General features: G+C 35.0%; 1 protein-coding gene and 1 long non-coding RNA gene across 2 annotated transcripts in view; one reads left to right on the top strand and one right to left on the bottom strand.

Annotated features, from left to right (window-relative positions):
* Positions 1–20,425, bottom strand: part of LRP1B (LDL receptor related protein 1B) — a 722,645-nt gene that overhangs the window by 166,760 nt on the left and 535,460 nt on the right. The window contains exons 33-37 of the mRNA XM_054070318.1: positions 16,189–16,329; positions 13,976–14,101; positions 11,987–12,118; positions 4,888–5,022; positions 4,342–4,471 (exon numbers count right to left, since the gene is read on the bottom strand). Coding sequence (XP_053926293.1) covers positions 4,342–4,471; positions 4,888–5,022; positions 11,987–12,118; positions 13,976–14,101; positions 16,189–16,329 — 664 coding nt within the window. The remainder of the gene's footprint in view (positions 1–4,341; positions 4,472–4,887; positions 5,023–11,986; positions 12,119–13,975; positions 14,102–16,188; positions 16,330–20,425) is intronic.
* On the top strand, positions 958–7,106 carry LOC128852542 (uncharacterized). The gene is made up of 3 exons (XR_008450454.1): positions 958–1,142; positions 5,620–5,933; positions 6,964–7,106. It is a non-coding gene; the product is annotated as an uncharacterized LOC128852542 (long non-coding RNA).

The raw sequence follows: 20,425 nt of genomic DNA, 5'->3' as shown, positions 1-20,425 counted from the left end.
TTACTTATCTCATTTTATAGTACTGTATACTTACTGGCACAGTAAGAGCACTATTCTGGGATAAGATGATAGGTCAAGCTTCTGCCTTGACCTCGTATTTCTCAATCTGTTGCTTCAGGTATAGCCAAATCAGGTCAGTTAACTTCTATAGAACACTTCCTTTACTGAACAGTATCCTACAGAATAGCTTTAAGTAAATGTCTATGTGTCTACCAATCTTTATGTATATTTGTGTTAAAGGGTATTATACACACACAAATATATATATTGTTAGCAAGAAATCTTGTTATAAGATAACATAATTGAGGTCAAGCACATTATTAATCACCTGAAGAGAAGCATTTTCGTGGCAAATATTTGTAAGCACGCACTAAAACGTTTAATATGCTGTTCACTTTGTGTACAGAACATACAAAGCCATTCTCCATTGTTTTTCTCTGCGTGGAATGTAGGAATTCGTCTGCTTTTATAGACTGCAAAAGTCTTCTGTGCGTAACTAACCAGTTCTAGCCCTGGGTCTGGTGGTATGATCATACCAATCTGGTATTAAATAGCTATATTTGATCAGATGACTGCAGATACGTGAAATAGAGAGGGATAAAAATGGGACATGAAAGAATAAATATGGATCCTACAATTAGGTCATCAAATTTAGCTTCTGAAACAACGTCCACCTTACTTTGGCTCCAATTGTAGCACTTTCTGGCTACAATAAAACCAAACTTGTTCTCATACTTCTTGACACAATAGACAGTAATATGAATACTAACTATAAAACTTATACTACATTAGGAAATTGAAATTAGCCACATTTAAAATATCTTTTTGAACTGTTAAAATAGACAATATTAACCAGCTGGATGTCAACAATCACTGTCTAAGTTTCATTAAACTTTGACCAGATTAGCAACTGTAAATAGAACTAAACTTGCTTTCAGGTCTTTAGTCACAGGGACTTTCTTTGAACAGGACAATGCTGACTACAGAAAGGCAGGCATTCAATATATTTTAATTAAACATTCTGTGCTCTTTGCTTAGACTAGTTACTTTGAGAAAAAGAATAAATTAAAAACCATAATTAGTGGGTTAAATCAATCTTGAATCCTCCAAAGAAAACCCTGAATTGCTGCCAAAAATGTAAGGTAAGTTACTTAAAACTCTCTTAGAGCGTTAATGATTCTGAATGTATTGACAAATAAACTACTACCTACTACAGAAAAATTTGATCTTCCCATATCTTCCCAAAAGGTCTGGGAAGTACCATCTAAAATACTTGTTTCCTGGACCCTTGTAGGTAACAATATGCTATTGACACAGTTGATGTATCTACTGCAACGCTAGAATGACTGAGACTCAACTTAATTTGGAACTAACTTATATACAATTTAAATAGCTGATAAGTGGTAAAAATGTGATGCTGGCCTAGAATTTACTTTCAAAAAAACTTTAGAAAAAATTAAATCAGAGTTTCAACTTCCCCTCATCCCAAGCCCTAAACACAATCTTCAAAATCTAAGAATTATTTCAGTATGAGCTTAACTCTCACAGTTCTGAGCTTGATCAGAAAACTATTATTTAATTGGGGTGGGGTACTTGAAGAGAGAAAAAGACGTTCTTTTGTAGTTCCACATGTTAACTTTTTCCTTAGTAACAATAAATAATGTTATACCAGCCAGCTCAATGCTGTCTGCTTCATATCCTGGTATAAGTGGCAGATCGAATGAGATCCAGTAACTGCTTTTTCCTCTCCATTCTTATAGCTGTCAACTCAAGCTTCAAGAGAAACGCAGAACGTGAAGTCAGGGCAAGGGGAGGGAAGAATGCCTTTGAAAGTTTTGCCTCATAAAGAGATGACAATAACACAGAGGGTGAAAAGGACTTTATCTTCCCACAGAAAGGCATACTTGCGCTTCACTAGCAAAACACTGCTATCCTTTTCCTGAAGAAATTTTGGAGACATCTCAAGATATCATTTTGCAGCACAGTATTAAAAGAAGAGAGATGAAGCCCACTCACCTACCTCCACAGCAGATACAGACACGTAAAACAATTACTAACTTGGGGTTCTCTTACCCTATTCTTTCTTAAGTATTCTAAACATAACCAAAAAACAATTATAAAATTCATCAAGATCAAAACATTCAAAGAAAGTTCCACAACTGAATTAATTTCTACATTTAACAATTCACTTCTTTACTGTTTTTTAAGTTAAACTCCGTGAACGTACATTTTACCTATGTTTTATTAATATCTACTTTTTGGTGGCATTACACTATTCTATTTTAAGACCAAAGGAGATGGTTCAGTGGCAACTCTAAATATCCATTAACTTAACAGCAGGAATTGTTTCTTTCCAAAGAATCTTGTTAAAATTGTTAGCTATTAATCCATCTCCTTATGTGAACACTTATTATTCCAGTAAAATAAAACCATGAACTGTTAAATCAGAAAGCATGTGAAGATATTGTCATTAAAATAATAAAAAAACACTACACTTTACTAAAAAAACAACTTTTCTATCAATAGCAGTATTAAATATTATTCTGTCAATGGTTCTGCATTTATTCTTCCCTACAGCAACTGTCAAACACTGGATCCCAGCTACAATAAATCTTCCCTCTCCAAATACTGCAGAAGACCTGATTACACTTTTTACTATTTCTAGTTGAAAATAATGGATTTTATGTATATAATTAATATTATTTTAGTATCTAAGTATTCTCCAGAGAAACTGCATTTGCTGCACTTAGTCCTCATAGACCTGACAGGGAGATTTCCATTTATACTGATTGTAAGTCAGGGGTGAAAACCTATCTGTACGTGCAAACATTATATACATATTGACGAAAATAACACTGTAAATTAACTATTGATTTGAATAAGATCGGTCTACTCTTCTGTTCAGAAGAATTTTATCAAGTACCCATGTACTTACCTTCTTATTTTCTTCCCTAACAGAGAGCACACCTATTCTGGTACATTAAAGACAAAACCATAATAATTAATTCGGCCAGATCCTCACTAGGATCTGGAGAAGATCCTGCTCCAAAGAACAGCATGAATCCTAAACTGTTAGTAGATACTGCCAAGCAACCAGCGGTGCCATAATAGAAAAAGCTATTACATTATGCAGAAAATAAAACCAGTTATTGCTTTCACCTTCATTCTTAAATACATTAAGTTGCAATGCTCTAGTCTGAAAAATACACAGATCACTATGGCTAAATTCTCACAGAAGAAATCACGGCAAAGATCCAAATAGCTTTTTGCATCACTGAGATCAATCTGGCCTCACTGAGAAGTCAGAATTCTCCATAATTATGGCTGCAAACTCCTCTGAGTACAGAGACTGCTTTTCTGAAAATAGGGAGATACTGATTTCATTGAATCTGGGAAAAAATGAGCTGCAGTGCCATCTCTGGCTTTGGGGGCAGGTAGTTTCTCAAATATTTCCTTAAGATTTTGATAAACACCAGTTAGCGTTTCTGTTTTAGGAAGGTAAGAGTAGCAGTTAAATTCACTGAGTCTTGCTCACTCACCTTTTACTTAGAAAGCACAATTTTGTATTGCCATGGAAAAAAAAAGATGGGAACTCTTTACAGAATTCACTGCTTGTGTTTCAGCTGTAGCTCTGCTAACAACAGTTTTGGAGCTGGGAGGGGACAGAACATTTTCCATTTCTGTTAATGCAGCACTGTGAACTGTACTCTCGACAAACACAAGAATATAGATGTCATTTTTGACAATCCCTCACTCTCTTACCCACAAGTTTCATCTCACATTATTTCAGGTACCCTGGGCAATTTCCTTGGTTTCTGTAGTGGGATGTTACACAATAACAGAATTTATAACTACCAAGGATTATATTCTGCTATGATTTCATTATGACATTGAGGTTTTCATTAAATAATGTGACTTCCTTGGATCTGCTGGAAACATAAGAGATTTAAGCGTGCTTCCAAGCAATGCCTACACTTCAGTTGAAATGATTGTCTTAGAAAATGAAAACTGTTTTGCAAAGAAAGTACAGTATGTCATGTATGCAGAGACCAATGAAAAAACTCAGCATATGATAAGAATAACACTTCCTTCCACCTGTCCTTAGTTACGGTACAAGAGTTTCCAACCAATCTTTTTGGGTTTAGTAAATGCTTATCTGTTAGAATGAAGGCCTCTATTTACTAAGATAAATTTACTATTTAACTTTATTTCTTTTATTTATCTTTATTTATTTATTTACTATTTATCTTTATTTATTTATTTATCTTTATTTATTTACTATTTACTTCAATGCTGGCATGAAAACTCTAAAAGAAATGCAAGTAGCCATGGTCATGTTACCCTTTTTCGGGGTGAACCGCAATAGATCTTGGCTGGTCCAAACCCTGGGATATAATTACATATCGGAACGAGCCGTTGAGCCTGGCAACTTCAATTAAGTTGAAGCCATGATCCGTCCAATATATGTTACCTAGGAAAAATACCATGAAGTTACTGGAAAAAGAAAAGACCACTTTAAAAGTGTATAGGGTTTAAGCACATAAGTTAGTTAGGACAAGAAATTAATTGCTGTATATTAACTTATATGTAACCTACATTTGTCAATTCTAGTCCTAGTCTACCTTCCATTTTAAAGTATAAACCTGTATTCGTGGTTGTCATCACTGAGACTGCCCGTCTAAGAAATAACATGCAAGATAATTAAATATTGTTTCTATCCGTAGTAAAACTGCAAACACGGTGGTATCATCAAAGGAAAATACCTAGACATTTGGAATATTAGAAATCAGAGCTAAAACCAAATCAAGTTTTTTTTAGTCTTGAGACGAAGATGCAAGAATGTACTGTCAGAAATCTTGACAATCCCTGAAGTAGGTCAAGACCTACCTGCTATCCAGTCCACTGCAATGCCTTCTACTCTTCCCAAGCCATTTGTAATGATGTCTTCTTTCCATGTTTGGTCTCGTTTAGATCTGCTAATTTTGTTAAAACCCATGTCTGTCCAATATACTGTGTCATTTCCTACAAAATACATGGCAATAATTCTTAGATTAATTCAGTTACTTTGTTCCTATTATCTATATCAGTAACTAAAAACTGCAAATATAACTTTATTAATATGTCTCAGAGTAAACAGAAGAGTGGTATCAAAACTATCATCTTTAATTCCTCATTATTTTTCCTTTTTTTTTTTTATTCTACCTAAAATAACTAAATAAGAATTCTAGGTTTTCTACTACTTTAGTGGTGCACGTATATCACAATAGGGCCGCACAGATGGAAACTACTACTGCTATTAAAAATTACAACAAATATATTGCCTATTCCCCTACCCCCAGTGGCATAAACATTTGAAAATCATTATTTTGTTTATTAAATCACCATTCCAAAACATTTAGGAGTCTGAAAAATGACAATGTAAAACTGTCTATACGGTCTTATCCTTCAACAATCATACAGATTGAATTTTGGCAGTATAAAATAAACTAGGAAAAAAAAATGTTGCAGTTGAGAGTGATGCTCTGATAAAAGAATAGAAAGATAACTCAATCCATAATTCATCTTTTATTTTTAATGTCCTAACAAGCTTTCACTAAGAGTCTTTTTTGGTGTTTTCAGGCACTTCAGCTGTCTTCCCTGCCCTTACGCTGCAGTTGGCTTCCAAAAGGAAGAAGCGAGGAACCACTACGAAGTCTTAGAGTATAAACCTATTATTACTGACCATTTAAACTCATTAACCAGGCTGAGAATTTGGAATGGCCAAAGCACAGACATGCACTCCTCTCTGTTGCCAAAATGTACCCTTGATAAAGAGATGGGGCAAACAAAACAATGATGTCCCTCGAGCAGAATCCTCTGCTTTTCCACTGACACAGCTCTGAGTTAAGAGCACAGATGCGCTGCAGCCCATCTTCTTCTTTTAAAGCCATCAGGTGGGGACCTCCTCAGTGAGAGACATTGCTCAGAGATAAATAAAATTTGTTCCTTCTTTATTTTTTCATAACTTATGCATCTGCTTTTAATTCCAGGTATATAGTATAAATGACTCTGTAGTGCTCTTACCTTAAAATAGTGTCAAACAACTGAATTACAGGGATTTGCTTCCAGATAGTAACATTAAAGACATAAAATAAACCTAAAATGCAATACTTCTCTTTAAAATATATCATTACACACAACAATCATTAAAAGTCTAAGTTACTAATTTACTTTCTGTAAAATGCAGTATTTTGTGGCACAGCTTTGTTTTGTTAATGATCAACATTTTTCCTTAACACAATATACTTGTCCTGAATATAAATCGGTAGAAAGCAACTAATGGTTATGTACAAAAAAGGATAGTGAGGACATACAAAATGATGGAGATGTGTAACAATACTTCCCAACAATAAAGGGAAGCACATTTTCAAGGTAAGTATCACAGGAAATATTACTTTAACACCAGTCCAATCCTTTCTGTAAAATGGCTAGAATTTTTATGCAAAATGTATCTGTTAAAAGAAACCAAACCAAACTACGTAAGCAGTTCCAGGACTGGAACTACTCAGAGAAACTCACATAATATTTGTCATGTTACAAGTTCACAAAGTACACGCAGTTCACTGCTCCTACAAAGTATCCTTAAAACCAAACGCTAACAGCTCAAGTATGCAAAGATAATAATTAGCCAACCATATTATACCTCAGTTAACACATCATTTCCTTAAAAATCTCATATTCTTTTACAGTCCTACGCGTTACTTGCCTATATTTTGTATCCTTAATTAAATCTTCATTAAACATAGCTGTAAAATCCAAGGACTATGACACTTTGACATAACTGTTCAAAGAGGCTCCAAGGTGGGGGTGGGAAATTTTTTCTTCCTTGAAGTACCAGTAAAGGTTATTCATTCACAGCAGTCCAAAACTTCTCAGTCACTATGTTCTATACTTTACATGGAAGAATATTTTTTGATTTTTCAGGTACTTCATGACAGCTTAAGAAAAGAAAAAAAAACCCAAACTATAGTCTTTTGCTCTACAGTGTGAAAATATCCAAGGAATTATTTGTCACCAAACTAATAAAGATCCCCATGGGTTTCAAATACAGCTAAAATACTACAATATTTACTACAGCAATACATACTTTTTAATTTAATATAATTTAATGTAATAAAATGTATATTATATTTTTTATATATATATAATATATATATTATATATATAATATATATAATGTAATATAATTTACAATAAATACTACAGCATTTGCTGAGTTTCAGTTTGCACTTGGAAACAGATGGTACAATAGAAATTATAAACCCCTTTCATTTTATGGAGACTGCAATTTTTATGGGTTCCTTTCTGTTAATAATAAACATGCTCTGTATCTCAGTAAAACAAGGAGTCACATTGTCAGTGCAGAAAAGGACATCTCGGGGCAGCCAGCTCTCCACGGGGAAGGTTAGGATTTGGGGCTTTCTGCGTAGAGGTGTCCCCATAGAGGGACTCTCTGTGGAGAGTTGTCCCAGACCCTTCTCAGCAGAACTCAGCCATGGAAGACCCATGTCACGAAGACCAAGCTAACAGGAACTCAGACAAAGCAATTGCCCTTTATTTTGTTGTAGCCCGTTCACTTATAAAAATGGTCGACGTTTTCACAGATCTGTTGCCAACGTCGTCTCTGTCCTGTCACACTATTAATCTTATAAATGCACAACCTTGCTCTGCTTTCCCAGTTTCTCTGAAAAGTAACAGGCAGTGAGACAAAAACTCCTTTCAGCATCTGGTTCCTGAAGTCAGCTCTGACTTCAGACGGATGCAAAGAAGGCTTATACTCAGTTTGGAGCCTTCAGTATCTATTTACCTGTTCTGTGGCTGAAATGTGAAGAGAAGACAATTCTTACCCAGAAATGATGGTCACCATAAAATGGGAAACAACTGTCTGCAGCTTTACAATGCTTTTACAAGCATTTTGCTACGAGGTGAGCATTAGTTACCAGGACCTTACATTGACTTCTCCAGTCCACAGGCAGCTTTTCAGCAAGCGGTAAGACTTAATTCCATTTAATGCATCAGTATTAAATAAAATCCTGTAACTCAAAATTCAGCGTACAAAGTACATGCTGAATATTACCCCTTTCGTCAGGCATTGTCAGCTGAGTCTGTAAATGTTCCAAACACTTATTTTAATGAAGACAGTAAAATCTATTCACCTCCCACCTACACATACCTATATGTACACCACAGATATAAGTCTGGATGCACAATGATAGCATAAGTAAAAGGGGGGCAGAAAATGGGGACAAAATTATGGAAAAATGTGATAGAACACCCTTTGGTTCCCAGCTCCCAGTACGTTCAACAAAACTCAATGAGGGACTGAGAAGATTCTACTTTTCACGTAGGCAAAATCTTGCAAACCTTATGCTATTCTGAGATGAATAACTGCAGAACTGAAAAGGGCTTAGCAATAACACTACCTTATTTCAAAATTATCAACAATTTTAACTATTAATCCACCTTTATGGAGGCTTTTGAGCACAAATAACATTCATGTAACCACTCTGCATTGTTGTACTTTAAAAAGACAGAAATGCTACTACTTATTAAGTGGTTTGTGCCTTCTAGTCAGTAGCAATTAGGTAGTTTTAAACAGGATCACTTTCTTGGATACACAGTTCCACCCATCAATTTGAAGACCATCATTCTGCAAATAAACATGATGTTCTAATTTCTCCAATATTAGAACACCCTTGATGTCTCAAATGCAGTAGTGTTTCTCTGACACGCAGAATCTCCTTGAATCAGACCAAGCTTATGTACAGAGTATCTCCCACCACTCAGAATCGTAGAATAGTTTAGACCGGAAGGGACATTACAGGTCACCCAGTTCCACACCCCCTGCGATGGGCAGGGACACCTCCCACTAGATCCGGCTGCCCAACATGAAATAATGATTTCAACAAACTCAAACCAGATACTAAGGTAAAAAGTATGGTGAGTTTCCCGGAATAATATCAAGAGGAAAATATCAACGGGCATTTGCCTGACATGCTGTGAAGAGGTCTTCATAGGCAGGGAAGAATCAATGTCATTCTATTTAAAAATACAGAAATGAAAGGCTACTAGGATCACGCTCAGTTTTATAAACCTATGTCTAAATAACACCGACAACTCCACTCCTGAGTGACTTCTAAAAAAGTCCAAAGGTCAAAACTGCTCTTGTAGTTCTTTAATAAGAAGTATCAAGACATAGGGAGTAAAAAAGGTACATTTATTTTCTAGCTCTGTCATATCTGCAAAACAAGCTGTCTTGACTAAGATACACTATAGTACTAGCATATGCTAATGTACTTCAGCCACTTTGCATCCTTACAGAACCACAGAAACATTTAGGTTGGAAAAGACTTTTAAGGTCCTTGAGTCCAACCCTTAACCTAACTCTGCCAAGTTCACCAACCAAACCATGTCCCTAAACACCACATCTATATGGCTTTTAAGCACCTCCAAGGATGGTGACTCAACCACTTCCCTGGGCAGTCTGTTCCAATGGTTGACAACCCCTTTGGTGAAGTAATATTTCTTAATATCTAGCCTAAGCGTCCCCTGGCACAACTTGAGGCAATTTCCTGCTATCCTATCATTTATTACTTGGGAGCAGGGACCAACAGCTGCCTCACTACTAACTCCTTTCAGGTAAGTATAGAGGCCAGTAAGGTCTCCCCTCAGCCTCCTTTTTTCCATACTAAAATAATAAACATTACCGAGAACAGACTTGAATTGGGGAATGTTTCACAATTAAGAATGAAACGCGAGCAATGGTCACAAAGTGAATAAAGCCAAGAGCAAATCTGAAAGTACCTCCACTTGCCTTCTAAATCATATCTGATGAACAAAAGTTTTAGTAATGAATTCAGAAAATTCAAAGTAAGGTACCAAAATGAGAAAAACAATTGCTTTTTAAGCTGAAATGCCGTTGAAAGTTGTACTGTAATGTTTTAGAACACGGTATCCCCTTGTGGCTTCATTGCTACAGAAGATTTACATTCATGTTTAGCAATGCATTTGTCACTGTCATTCATAGTCAAGTCCCCGGGGCTGTAACTGATCATCACTAACCTGGTGAACTCCACTCGATTTCATCTTTCTCAAAATCTCATTTTTCAGAAAGGTAAAATTAGTACATGCATCTCATTCGTCCAAAATATTAATTTGATATTGACACACAACATCTAAACAAAACTCTCTAAAGTAGGAACGAGCATATTCTATAAGAAGACTCTACTAAAAGAAATAAATACATATCCCAAAATCAAAGAAAACACAAGATACAAAATGCTGAACAAAATCCCTAGAACTAGTATTTCATAATGAAAAGGTAAAAAAAAATCAGATTTCTCCACTACACATCATAGTTTTGTAAAGATTGTGTGACTTGAATTAAAAAACAGTATTTTTTAAGCCAACGTTACTACAATAAAAAAATATAATCTGAGGAAAATCGAGATGCATTGACTCAGTACTCTGTCATGAACATGCATAGCTACCACTTCTCTAACATTCTGTATCTCAGGAATAGATGAAATCAGCAGTATCATAGCCTTTCACATCTAAGATACGTGTATAAAGCTATTGGCTTTTAAGTGATTTTTATGTCTCAGTGGACTGTGACTGAACTACACCTGTGATATAATGAAAGCTCTGTACATCAGCTGTCACTGAGTTGAAAGCAAAATATACGAGTGTGAGGGCACTGTAAAATATTGAGTGAACTTAGAATTTTGTGAGGCAAAGTAGAGGTGCAAGAGCATCAGTGAAGAAAGGCCACAGGAAAAGAAGATTTTAATGAATTTCACTCCTAACCCGTTAATAAAAGATCAGTGATATTTATGTGATGAAGTAGTCAAACAGAATAAGTAGAACAAGGTCTGTTTTAATATGAGAGTATATTTACATATATATATATATATATATACAAACACTTATATTTATTTAGAAATGAAAAACAATGGAGTATGAAAAAAGTAATTGTATGTGTCAGGATGCCATATACACGTGTATGTGTATTTATCTAACATATGTATATATATTTATCTAACACAGCTAACAAAATTTTATCTCTGAACTGACAGTTTGTAAACTCTATGGGTAGCAAAAACAGCTGACGAGAAAATCAGTTTAGAAGGAAGTCTCGACAAAGGCCTCATGGGTTAAGAATATGGAGATACAAGATATTTTTTGGTCACTCTTGGAGATTTCTTATTTTCTGTAAATTAACCAAAAATTCCTAATGCATACTAAAGAAATTTGGAGACATTTTAGTATCAGAATCTGATTTTTAATTTCTTTCCACCTTTTTCCAAACTCATGCAAAGTGGAAACCTCCTAATTTCATAGGAGGTTTGTGAGGCTCTCTGAACTGAAAACTTTGTTTCCTACTGACATACTGCAGTGGAAAGGCATGGAGTGTACTTAGGACAGAAATGTCCCTACTTCAGGCTCTTAGAGCATCCACTTCTAAAAGAAAGAAATGCATATAGAAATGGCTCAGATGCTGCAGTGAAGTGGCTGAGCTTTAGTGGACAGAAAGAAAACTATTCCACTCAGCTGTCAAAACAACCTGCTAGGTACAATACATAGAAGAAAAATATCATGACAGGAACAAGCTTTATTTCTATGAAAAAGGAACTAATGAAACCCGCTTTCCTACAAGATTTATGACTGCCTTCTGTAAAAACACCAGTTTCTTACTCAAGTTCTCAGTGATGTCTTCACTGAAAAAGAGCAGATAATGCTGCTAATGCAATCTACAGATACCTAATACATTTTTCTATTCACTGTAAATAATAAATAGCTAAAGGTTAGCACTGTAACATCAATCAACTTCATATTCCTTTAGAGTTGTAAGTACTTAGCAGGCTTGAAAACAAGGGGTTTATTTCATTTATAAGTATAGAATACGATATTTATCATACGTACACAATGAACTACACATAACATTTACCTGCATGGAAATCTATGCCCACGGCAAATGAAGTTCCAGATATAGGCATCAAAGCATCCATTTTATCATTTGGATCAAGGGGAATTCCTCTAATTCCTTCATGAACAGAATACATAAGAAATGATTCAATACCTATAGAAAAAAAATAAAATCACCAATGAGAGCAAAGTGGGGACTTTCCCAATTAGGAAGATCTGAGGAATTAAGAAGACTTGAAGAATTAATGAGCGCCAGACAGTTTTTCAAGACTGCTGCATAGGTTTTTGGAATGATAATCCCATTTCTTTGAGAAAACATCCCTGGATTATTATGGTGCATTTCTAATTAAAGTCTTATAAAAAAGAGGGAATCACTGTCCTTTTCAAGCATCATCTTATAGTTAAGTAATTAGCAGTTAAAAAAATGAAAACTTAAGAAAAAACACTTTTGAATTATAAAAATTTTAAGAATATTTTCAGTGCACATCTGCACTTTCTGTACATATTCAGCAAGAGACAAATTTAAAGAACTTGTGGGAAGCACAACTCAAGACTGCAAATTGTCTTTTGAGGCATGGGATTCATCTCACCTCACTTAGTCATGCACACATCTTTTACAGATGATAGAGAGGAATACATAGTTTTAGCGAACAATGCAGCTGATGCATTTTAAATGTCTACTTTTGTGCTAGATTAATCACTCTCCAGATGCTACACTTTCTATTAAGTAGGAAGTAATTCTATGGTCTACAGGTCTTGTTATGTAGTCATTCTCAGTTGAGATGAATCACACCTAATCGCTGACAACTAAAATTAGAAGAAATACTTTATTGCTCTAATCTGTTCATATATCAGAAAACTTCTAAGTTTAAGGGAAATCACTCAGCATGCCAATAAATTCATTTTATTGAAGAATTTTAACTACCATACAAAACATTTCTTTTTGTTCACATAGTTCTTTGAAGCTTGCTTTCTTCATAAAGAGCGAGCTAGTAGAACACCCCAAGAATGCAGACTAAGAAGTTGCAAGTAGAGAATTACAAAGTTTTACTCAAAGCAAGACAAACTTAGCTAGCAAATGAAAAAAAAAATCAATGTTAAGTATATACACACAGAATAGTACTCAGTTTCTCCCCACGAATTTTCAAGACAAAATAAAAATGTTTTTGACTCATGACCTCTTTATAATTGGAAGAAAATTTAATCATAAAGAGCCGTTATAATCTAGAGAGCAGCATCTGTAGGCATAAAGGATTACATTTCTGACACACAACACCTATCGGTTTTACCCTAACCCGCTACTGAAAGTTATAAACATCTGAATAAGTAATTGTAAAAGTAAAAATGAGTATTTAAAAAAAAAATAAAAAGCATTAAGAACACATTACTGTGACATATGAAATAGGTAGGGAAGTCACATTTATGTTGCTAAATTCTGCTTCCACCTACAGGCTGCTATTAAGTGGTGAAGCAGCAATCCCTCATTGGAATAGATTTATGCAAATACAAGGCACATTGACTGGAAATCTCTCTGTATTATTTAGGCAAGAAGTAAGACTTTGAATGTAAGCTATGTTTTGGTCTTTTCCTGCTCAAACAGACTAAAGATTAAAAAAAATAATAATCAGGCCTTACTTTACATGAAGGGCAATACAATAGGATAACACACTCAACTTTTCAGTTTCTGTAGATTATATTTTAGATTAAAGTTTAGGCATATGACCTTGAACAAATATGTACTGCTGTTAGGAATGGCTCAGGTGGTTTGTTTTTCTGCCTACATTCAAAAAAAGAAAGAAAAAATATTCCTCACACTTGCCACAAAAATCAATACAGAACTAAATAAAGAAATTAAAAGCTTAATTTACATTCTGTCCTAACCCCATTAGGCATTTCTCTGTTACTGCTTTAATCAATCATAAGTATAGTTATTTAAATTAATATTAATAAAGTTTATTTATGTTTCCATAAAACTGAAATGAGGTAAAGTAAATATGGAAAGTCATTTTACCTTTGCATGCCATGCGGTTTTTTTGAAGGTTGTAGCCTACTGTACACACACAAGTCCTGGTGGTTTCCGATGTTGGTAAACAAAGCTGGGAGCATCCACCGTTGTTTAACTGGCAGGAATTGCTACCTATAAAATGACAGAAGAAGAGATAAGGGGGAAACAAAATTTAAGCAGTGTAATCCTGACTAAAAATGCTATGCTACTATTCACATACCCTTCCATGCTTCACTCTTACTCTATTTTATCTGCACACAGAATAGTGGAGTCTTTTTTTATTAAATATATCAATTTTCTGAAGAATCTGCATATTTTAAAGTAGAAGCATATGATAAAACTGAAAAATACTACATTAACTTTGAAGTAGCAATGATGAAATCTCACTGACAGTGGTCTAGAAGGTATATCTTATTCTAGACCATGAGCAAATCATTGATCATATTGTATTCATTTATTAAATGTCATATGAACCTCATTATCTTCACAAATGAGCATTCGCTTACTGTATTTAAAACACGCTCCAATGTGATCATGCAAATCCACGCTCCTACTTCTTAATTAAACCAATGTTTGGTTTTAAGGAGTAGATGAACACTTTAATAGGATTTATAATAAACATTACACACTGTACAATAAGCACATCTCAAATTTGAAGCTTCGTGAGGAAACATTTAAGTCTACCAAGACATTTAAGAAATTAGTTGATTACAAGTCACCAAGACCATATGAATTAGGGCACTACTTGCTACATTTCTGTTGGCATTCTAATTTTAAAGTAGAAAGCTTTCTTCATCTAAAATTGTAGGACTTTTCTAAAAAAATCCAACTGTGCTAATGGAAAAGGCAGGTGAGGTTTCAAAGTCTCAGGTATCCTCAGACAGAGGAAAAAACTGTACAGTTAAACAAAATTAATCTAGGACAACAGATTTGTATATATAGAAATTTCTAAGTGCCCTCACATCACATTTGATTTCATGTTTCTTTAAGAAAATGCAAGATGCATACAAAATATGCAAAGATTCTTTAAAAACAAAAGTGTAACTGTAAAGTTAAATTCCATTAACGGTGTTCGATTCCTATGCCCGAATCCCTAACATTGCTCTCTGGTAAAATATAGATCAGCAAGGTGACATTTTACTACACAACTTAAGGACTCTCATTAAAGTTCAGTAGTACAAAAAGACAGAACTGTTCCTTTTCTTGACCTTTGTACAATGGAAGATGCATATTAATGCCACAGAAACCAATACTGGTAACATTTGGGCACTCATGAGGTTACCTGTATGTCCCCACTGTAGGGAGTTCGAACATTTTAAAATGATAGAAACACTACTGAGTGCCTAATTATTATTATTATTATTATTATTTACTTATTGTTACACTACATTTAAAACTAAGGGTCAGGCTGGTAAAGCATATTTAGTGTTTCCTAGATTAGGTAAAATGGCAAGTATTCCCAGAAGTGCTCAAAATGGAACTTAATTAATGCACTCTGTACATAGACTACGTATAGTAGTAAACCACCCTGTGCTCTTTTTGAAGCTTCTCCACAAAATGAAATAATTTCTTTCACATAGAGCCCATCCTCATCACTTTCAGTAGCTGAAACCAGTAACGATCTCTTTCTAAAGATTTCCCAAATGTTTTCATCTCTGATCTCTAAATTCATAAAACTTTGTTAATGACACCAAATAACACTTTTTCATATTATTTTGGTTACCGCTCTGCCAACTAAGTTTTGGCAGTATTAGCAATATTGCCTCATTTTTCGGCTGTCTCACTTTTGATTTATACTGCCGTCACTTCTGTCAATTAGATGAATTAAACTGCCTTGACACAACTAGATAATAAAGAATATTAATGAATTCTAGCATAATAGTTCACTTATTTAAAATGTCAATAAATTGAGCTGAGGTTCACACACCATCTGAATTTTTTTTACTAAAATTTTTAAACTTAGATTCTTTAAAAGAAATTCAAACTTCACTATAGAGAACACTTCAAAAACATCTGCTAAATTAAAAAGCATCAGATATGCTAAATCAACTTTCCTACACGTTTCAGTAGTTTATGTAATAATTAAATATTTTATAGTATTTTATCACTGAATTTCCATGAAATATATACTTTTTGTTCTACCCACATTTGGAGAATAACAGGTGAAAAGATACTACAGAGTCTAAAAGCTGGTTAAACCCGCTTAAAATTGAACCTACCTTGCTGTGCTGCTTTATCATAGACTTTCATATGTACAACACCTGAAGTTTTGTTTCGCAGGACAGTTGGGTTTCTTCCATCTTTTTTGCTGCAGGTACCAATCTGAGCTAAGTTCTGGTCTGCCCACCAAAGCTTTTTATCTGTAAAATATTCAAATTTTAAAAATTAAGACTATCACTCTCAAGATATATATTTGAAAGGTATGTTCCTAAGGTAGGAAAAAGCATTTGAGGTTAATTCTCAGAACCACTTCAATGAAACTTTCTCAAGGAACAAAAAATTAATTAAACCTAGAAATTTTAGATCTATATATTTACTTTTTTTTCTTTTTAGGTGACAGGTTTTCATACATTTTTAAGTTGAAAAAAATAATTAAGCCAAATTTATAATGAAAGCTACAAAACCTTATTCAGAGATCACATACTACTAGAAGACAAGCCGTATTCTCAAAGCTGGAACTCTGGTTCCAGGTTTTCGTTACCTGACATGAGTATTTACATTAAGTAGTATGACAATTACCATAAAAATAAAAAAAGAACATTGTTAGAGTTCTATAAGAAATTATTGACATTTCCAACTTGCATTCATAGTAACTTTTCGCTGTAATTTACACAAGATTTTAAGATAACAGAGAAAAATGAGACGTGCAATGCACATACTAGTATAAAAGTTCAAACCATCTTTGTCAGTCCACAGAATGCAGAATGCTTCACTCATAGTATGAAGGACTTGTCAAAAATGCATGACAGAATTCTCACTCAATGCACAATAGCAGTACGTGCAACATATTTTTCTAGGGTTGGATTTTAGCTGACTTTAGTTATGAAGATTTCACTTAAATTCAGACAGGATTTCTAAGTGACATGAGGACAGAAATACTAGCTTTGATCATATGGTTGTGCCCACACTCATTATAGTGGAATATAAATTTTCATTAAAAAAGAAATTAAGATACAAATGTGTGAATTAATGTAAAGATAATGTTCATAACAATTTAAACAACAGCGGATGAAGACAAACAATTTAAAAATGACAAGAAACTGAGAAGTATACATGAGATGTATATTCTCTACTTCATTTCACTTACATCATTTTAGGAAAATGTTATTTTTGAAGCCCCATTATCGTAATTTAAGTATCAACATTAGAGACTGCTTTAGTTTTGTTCAGAAATATGCAACCTTATCAGTGTAAGAGCTTGCTGGTCTTTCATTGATCTAAGAAAAGCTAGTAACACGCCTCGAAGTGGACAGTTTACAATTTCTTTAAGGTAATGATCCTCAATACTTTTCCCCAAACCAGCGTTGGGAGGTGTTCCTAAGAAGTTTTTAATATTTCATGTTCATGCCATCACTTGACATGGTATAAACGGGAGTAGAAGATAAGTCACAGCAACAACAAAGCAAAAAGAAAGAAAGCAAAGACGACCTATCAGGAAACACAGCAAGAAAAAATAATGCAAACAAGAAAATATATGCTTTTGAAAACCTCCACAGCAGCTCTCATAGAACATTTCTATTCCCTACTGCAAAGGCTTGGAAGGTAAAATAGTTTAAAATAAGGGGAAATCAGAAGAACGGTAGAAATGCCCTTCACTCTCTTAGTATTTCTTTATACTCCTATGCATATAAATGGTGACATTTTTTAGCTTTACTGTAGCTCTGAAGGATGACATCAAGATCCTAGAACTACTTTCTACACCAGCTATGTCCCGCTAGTGTTTTAATGAAGATGGTAGGGTGATGATGGGAAAGCTCTAAAGGATGGCACCGTAGGTGTGACAGCCACACTGTTAGGGAGTATAATCCAGTGTCATAAACCAGCGGTGCCAAGGACTCATCCAGGCTGGACGAGGCTTTGAGAATCCTGATCTAGTAAAAGCTGTCCTTGCCGAGGGCAGGGGGGTTGTAATTGGATGATCTTTAAGGTCCTTTCCAACCCAAGCCATTCCATGATTCTATGATTCTACAGCTCCTTACCCTTCCTACCACATTTGAGACTATCACAGCCTGAGAAACGGCATTGAAATCAGCCATTGCACACTTGTGTGACCTGCCACGGGCCAAGAGAGAAAAAAACCAGCCTTTAAATTTCGACATCGGCAGACACCAGCATTGCACACGGAAGGTGGAACCATTTGCTTAATGCAGACTAACACAGTCTACATAAATATAAGGTGCATAGTGATGGTTCAGGTCAGAGGAAACTAAAGAATGCACTGCAATTGCAAAAGTGTATTTCTGAAAGGAAAGGAAACTTTTGTCAGATCCAAAAGAATAATAAACATAGTAACGCTGGTGACTGTCTAATTTTAAGAGACTGAACATTTGAGAAGTTAAACCTGCTTCCAGACCAAGAGCTCAGCTAACTCATAGTGACTGAATGTTCACAGTGAAGATCTCCTTACCTAACCAATGCCAAGTCCTTCAGCTGTTTCCCTTATAACATAATCTTTTCACTTTTATCATAATTAATTTCAGCCAGCTTGTTCCCATTATTCATCAATCTCAATGGTTGCTGGAAGCAAAGCAAACCAGTCCTTTCCTGTCTGGGTGAGACTGAAACACAGAGCATACCGAACACAGAGAAAACACTTAGCCAATGCTAACTCTTAATGTCATCCTTCAGACATTGCATAAAAGCATTATTTCAGTGAAGAGCTTCCCGACGTTTCTAGCAAACTGGATAAACAAATCCACTGCAAAGCACTGCCAGCTATTTCTATCAAGTGTATTGGGAACAACACCACCCTGTATTCTACTTTTCACAATAAAGACAGGAGATACATCTACAGTTTTTGGTAACTACTTAAAACCAGAAGGAAATTAAAAATAAAAATGAAAAAAATCAATGTACAGAGCTAACCCAACCTTTGTCAAAATACAGATTTCCTTTCGAAGTGAAACAAGAACATGCATATGCTGTATTTCCTTGATGAACTCAAAGGCCAGTCCGTACAAAATCTCATCTGACTGAGCCCCAGTATACTGCAAATTAGTGGAATGATTGACTAACTGGTTGCAGCCCTTCAGTTTGCTGGCAGCCAGCTGGTCATGTAGCACACGTGCTGGCCAGCATCTTCACTCCACTTGTAGTTCCAGAGCGGCAACAGCTCATGCTTTGTTTTGACACAAAGAAGATGGGGAATGGAGAGAGAAAAAAAAAAGGGGGGGAGAAATTTAAGGAATATGTGAAGAAAACAGGGTATTGTGATAGCAAATGGTAGAACTGTGAATGGGAAAAGGCTCTACAAGTGCTTGCAGTAGAGACATCTGTTGTGCAGAAGAGCATGAGAGAAACTGGGATGAGGTTTTAGGATGAAAGATGTGGGGAATTACACTGAAGGTACTATAGAGAGAAAGTTACACAGAAAAGCTGAAGGTACTGTGTTACTAAGATTCAGGAGATACGAAAGCAGTCATCATCAGTTCGACTTTTGCTGCAAAAACTGCTGATTTGAGACTACTACCATCCAAAATCCTGAATCAAAATGCCTCGTTATACATGGAAATTCCACTGTCTTTACGGAAGACTTTTTTTTTTTTTTCACAAGTGAACAAAATTGCTTGTAAGGCTAAACCACATATTTCATTAAAACCAAATTACAACTGATAACTAAGAAATCACGAAAAACAAAAGAAAAACAGGCTTTATCTCCCAATGCATCAGAATATAATTTTCAACAGCTTAGGTATCAAACTCAAACTTCAGTGAACTAATGGCCAAACACTGACACAGAAACCTTAACTGATTGTCTGATCTAAAGTCTGTCTGTAAAGTACACACAGATGTAGGATGAGCTGCCCTCGGTGTTCTAGGTTGGCAAGTTCCACAGTCCATAATATGTTTCATAGCATCTATTTCTAATTTTTTTTGAATGCCGGAGCACCTTACCTGAGTGCTTACCCCCTTCCTTCACAAGACTTAACCAGTCCTGCGACCCCCTTCCAACTCATCCTTGGTTATCCGTTTGTCTTGACTTAGTCAAGTCATTGACCTCCGTGACTAGCTAACACTCCGTAGCTCACCATTTCAGAAAAGAAGTTATGGATTTTTATGTGGTGGATTTAGAGTTACGCTTCTGAAAATTTACAATCGATATTTTTCCCATATTCCTAAATTAAAAAGAAATTTAAGTTATTCTGTTAGTAAAATTTTAACAATTAAAATATAATGTAGTTCTGGTACTAGACACTTAGGAAGCCTCAGTAAGGAAACGGTTCTGTTGGTCCATCT

This window comes from Cuculus canorus, chromosome 6, assembly GCF_017976375.1.
Source record: "Cuculus canorus isolate bCucCan1 chromosome 6, bCucCan1.pri, whole genome shotgun sequence".
In the NCBI taxonomy this organism is placed as follows: domain Eukaryota; kingdom Metazoa; phylum Chordata; class Aves; order Cuculiformes; family Cuculidae; genus Cuculus; species Cuculus canorus.
The sequence above is the reverse complement of the archived record's forward strand: the minus strand, read 5'-3'. Positions and strand labels throughout refer to the sequence as shown.